Source organism: Amblyomma maculatum, chromosome 9 (assembly GCF_055883805.1).
Source record: "Amblyomma maculatum isolate TAMU_Amacu chromosome 9, ASM5588380v1, whole genome shotgun sequence".
NCBI lineage: Eukaryota > Metazoa > Arthropoda > Arachnida > Ixodida > Ixodidae > Amblyomma > Amblyomma maculatum.
The window spans coordinates 8,105,586-8,110,252 of record NC_139352.1 but is presented as its reverse complement, the minus strand read 5'-3'; the positions used below and the strand labels follow the sequence as shown (position 1 = coordinate 8,110,252).

Sequence of the window (4,667 nt, the reverse complement as noted above, 5' to 3'; positions counted from 1 at the left end):
AAGTTGGATAGAGCAGACGCAGTTGAAAGTCAGGCCATGGCTACAGGAACGATGCATGGCACCATCAAAAATTGGTCTTCGTGGATGCAGCACCTCACATTCTACTTCGTTGCAAACGACGTCACCAACGAAGTGAAGAAGCGCGCGCTCCTCCTGGACGCTTTGCGAACGAACTTTAGGGTGCCGAAAGCTTATGAGTATTGAGCAGTTCCTTTTTTGCTCACAGGTAACCCGAGAGAGTCTCTGACCGCAGATTGCGGCCAGACACCGGAAGATTGACCAGGAAGGTTTGCATGGGGAATGAAAGAGCATTCTGAGTGCCACATCTTGATATGATTAAAATGACCCGCCTGCTAGCTGGCAAACAGAAAAGCGATAAAAGAGAACTAAATATCTTCTTCCGGAAAACGTGACTTCCGATAACGAATGAACGGGCGTCGTCTCACCTTGGCAAACACACCTGAGAAGATAGAACTTCCCCCGACGGTGCCTTATCAGATAAGGGGTCTGCCGCGGCTAGCTGCAGCACGCCCCGCATTCTGGCCAGTAGCATTTTCTGAAAGAACACTGGCGAGCTGCCGATAAAAGAGGACCTTGTTTATCGGTAGCGTCCACGGCCTATCTTTATCTTTGCCTCGGCGTGCCCGAAATCATAATCTTGCCCTGTTCTCCGGTAGGCAGTTCGCTTCGAGGGCAGCCGCAAAGCATCAGTTTTGAGGCGACACTCGTGTAGCTGCGTATGAGAGCGCTCAATAGGCTCATCGCACCATTCAAGGATGCTGCATCGAAACCAATTGCACCTAAATAGAATACTATCATGCCACAACAATTGTTTCTTCGTTCTGCTATTATCCCAGCAGCATCTCCCCATGGGCTGCCGACAGCTCTCCCCTCAGCTGCATTTGCACGGAAAGACGAATAAACAGACAAAGCCATCGTGTGACCAGCGGCAATTTCGTTATCTTCTAGCTTCTTTTTTTTTTTCAGCGATCCCTTTTCCCCATGTAGTCTTTAATTCTTTCTTTCCTCTTTTTTTTTTCTTTTTGCGGGCGGCTCTTTAACTTTGGTTTGACGTAGACCTGAAAGCAAATCATCTTTTCGCGTTTGATTACGTACGCAGTTAAAAAAAAAGAAGAAAAAAATTTAATGCGCTAGAGTTGACGCGTTTAGCTACGGTGTGAATACAGGTCCCCAAGCGGAGTTTGCACAAAAAGACAAATTTGTTGTAATTTCATTGCGAAATTGAAAAAGTTTTGGTACTGCACCTCAAGAGGAAAATTAGAAAGTGGGAAAGGTACCCTTGTTACAGATAACTATGCAAACCATTCCCTGAATGCTTATAGTCTCCGTTCTCTGAGATACTAGAGACACTTGTACTTTTCCAGGGCTCAGCTGCGATTCGCTTGCTCAACTTATTACGTAATGATGTTTTGCTTTGCAGACGCCTCAAGTTATCTGTTCAATTTCCTGCCCACAAGGGGTTCGGAACACTGGAAATGCATTACATGCCGCATGAAGTGGCTCAGCTAGAAGCAGGGGCTCTACACTTTTGGAAAAGACTGTACATTGAATAAAATTAGAAGAAATATCAAGCAGTTCTATCCAATATTTAATAAAAGACATTTATAAGGGCTATACACTGGACGCTTGCAGCTGTGAGTGTTTCATTGCGAATAAGTATACTTAAACAGGAACGTGACCTGTATATTTTAATTTTATATTTATGTATTTATTATTAGTACACAAGACAAGAATGCTAAGGAAGACGTTATTTCGCATTGAAGGCAGCAATCGGATAAATATGTTAGCCCCAAATACCCAAAATTAGATGACCTATACAGCTCTAAGAAAGCTATGACTGGTGACAAGAAATGCGCCTGATTCGACAAGCAACCCACATTATGTGGATGTCCGTTCCGTTATAATTTTGTCTAGAAAAGAGTAATCAACTTGTAATCTTTCGTTCTACGGTTAGGCACCAAGAATTTAACAAAACTTGAAGTTGGGCTAGATGGTGCATTGTAATTTGACTGAAGATAAAGCGCACGGGAAGACGCACACAAGAGAAGAAGACACAGGACACGCGCTAACTCACATCTGGTTTATTGCAGCAATAACAGCAAATATATGCTGAAAAGGGTTCATGCGCAGTACATAAAAATTCCTCTGGGCCCAGACCTTGAACCAAGCCTTGCAATCGACTGAGGGCAGGCAGAGCTGTGTTCGTCGGGCTACTGATGTGGCAGTGGTTGGTGATGCGGTGTTGCCGGGGGACATTTCCAATATTTTAAGCAAGGGTCCCAAATTCTGCCAGGAACCAAGTGTACCGGGCCATGAATTGCTTGCGCTCAATCGGCAAATAGCTAGGAAGGCTGCAGGAGAAGACCAAGAAAGATGCCTTCTTGATGGTGTGGACGCGCTGATGAAAACTGCCAGGACCTCCGCGGGCCGTTCCAAGGATGGGTGGGGGAAGGTTGTTTCCTTCTTCCAGCATAATGAGTTACGACTGCTTCAGTCTGACAAGGAAGGAGGCTTTGTGGTGTTGACTGAAGAGGAATACCACAGGAGAGCGCAAGATGCTATCGTCAAGAATTTCGAGGAAGTAAAGTCCAGCGCCACTAGAGTGAAGGGTAAAGCGGCTGCCTTGTGCAAAGACTTGGTTCTCGACAGGTTAGCAAATGATATTGTTAGTACTAGGTGCAATGCCCTCTCAGTGTTTTTTACGGCTAAAACACATAAGCTGAATGTGCCTTTTAGGTCTGTTGTTAGTGAAAATGGTACTTGGCAGCATGTTTTAAGCAAGTACCTTCAGAAGCATTTAAATTCACTGCAGTTTCAAGACCCCTTTTTAACGAAGAATTCGAATGAAGTGGTGAGCTTTCTCGAGGATAATAAGTCGATTGGCTATGTATTCTCTGTAGACGTGGAAGATTTATATTATTCTGTGCCTCATGCTGCCCTGTTCGTTGTTGTTAGAGATGCTATTGAAGAAAGTGGGGTTGTGCAATTTCAGAACTCTAGTGGTCTAACAGTGGATAATTTTATGCGTTTGCTTGAGTTTTATATTAGTGTTACGTTTATCTCTTTTGAGAACAGATTTTATCGCCAGAAACAAGGGATATGTATTGGTTCTTGTGTTGCCCCGGTTCTTTGTAATGTGTTTTTAGCTTTTGTTGACCGCGCCCTTGAGCAGAGCTTTAATGGGAAAGGTGTTCTAAAGGTATTCCGGTACGTGGATGATTTTCTGATTGTTCTTAACAAGCTACCAAACTCGACGTACACTGACGCGGTGGGTGGGATTTTGGACAACTTTCGGCAGAATGGGAGAGGTCTGGTTTTCACTCATGAACTTCCTTCACAGGGTTCATTGCAGTTTTTAGATATTAACGTTACTTTAGGGAATGATCATGTTTGTTGGTTGTACGCTCCGCGGGCACAGAAACAACTTTTGCCCTACTCTTCGGCACATTCTAAAACTGTTAAAAGAGCTATCGCTAGCCAATGCTTAGGGTCTGCCCTCACGAAGTCGTGCCCGCATGCTGTGCAGTCGAGTTTTAATAGGCAAATACAGCGGTTGCTGTCTGCTGGGTACCCCTGCGCGGTCATTATGTCAGTGACGGAAGCCCTGCTCCGGAAAACCAAGCGAGCCATGTTTGGAAAGAAAACTGCTCCGGTGAGAAATACGGCTAAACCTGTTGTGGTACCGTATATGCATAAGGTTGCGCACCACGTGAAGAAAGTGGCGAACAGACATGGCGTGCCGGTGGTGTTCTCCGCTCCGAAGAAGATGGCGGAGCTTTGCTCACGCATTTCGCGTGCTGGAAAACCGAGCGGTTGTGAGAAAAAACATGCCAAGCGGTTTGTCGACTGCTGCATGGGGGTCGTTTATGAGATCCCGCTGACCTGTGGGAAGGCCTACATTGGCCAGACCGGGCGCTGTATTAATGATCGAGCAGGGGATCATTTGCGGGCTTTAAGGAGTGGAGGGTCAAATTTGGCAGCGCATTGCGCGAACTGCACTGCGTGCGAGCCGCGACTGGCTGACATTAAGATTCTGGGCAGAGGCCGTGACAAGACAGCGCGTGAGCTGTTGGAGGCATTCCATATCGGGAAAAGGGGAGATAGGTGTGTCAGCGATACGTCGGTGCGGCTCTGGAAGGCAGAGATCAGTTTTCTTGATCGGGTTTTGTGATATTCCTTGATAATGTTTTGTGATATTCCTTATATTTTTTTCCTCTGTCTTTATGGGATTTTTATGTACTGCGCATGAACCCTTTTCAGCATATATTTGCTGTTATTGCTGCAATAAACCAGATGTGAGTTAGCGCGTGTCCTGTGTCTTCTTCTCTTGTGTGCGTCTTCCCGTGCGCTTTATCTTCAGTCAAATCACCAAGAATTTGTGCGTTGTTTTTGCTGCGTATTCGACGTGTTACATTAGTTGCATGTGAATGACAGAATTAATCTCGGCTCATATGTTGTGAGATATTTATTATTTTGCCTCACTTCAACCAGTATAGTATTCCTTCAAACGTTCGGTTGCCTATGTCTCCAGTAGTCTATAGCAGTGCTAAGCCTCAAAAACAACGCAGCTTAGATGGCGACAAGCCCGACAAGTTCCGAGGTATCTTTTAAATTGGCATCCGCAGGCCCGCCAGCGTTCGTGGCGA

At 45.5% G+C, this 4,667-nt stretch overlaps 1 protein-coding gene across 1 annotated transcript; it reads left to right on the top strand.

Moving 5' to 3' along the window:
* Nucleotides 1-2,158: 2,158 nt before the first annotated feature.
* LOC146178198 (uncharacterized) lies at nt 2,159-4,348 on the top strand (the record flags this gene model as incomplete). The annotated part of the gene is made up of 1 exon (XM_084579581.1): nt 2,159-4,348. A coding segment is annotated over one exon (2,034 nt), but the record flags the coding sequence as incomplete, so codon positions are not given.
* Nucleotides 4,349-4,667: the final 319 nt, after the last annotated feature.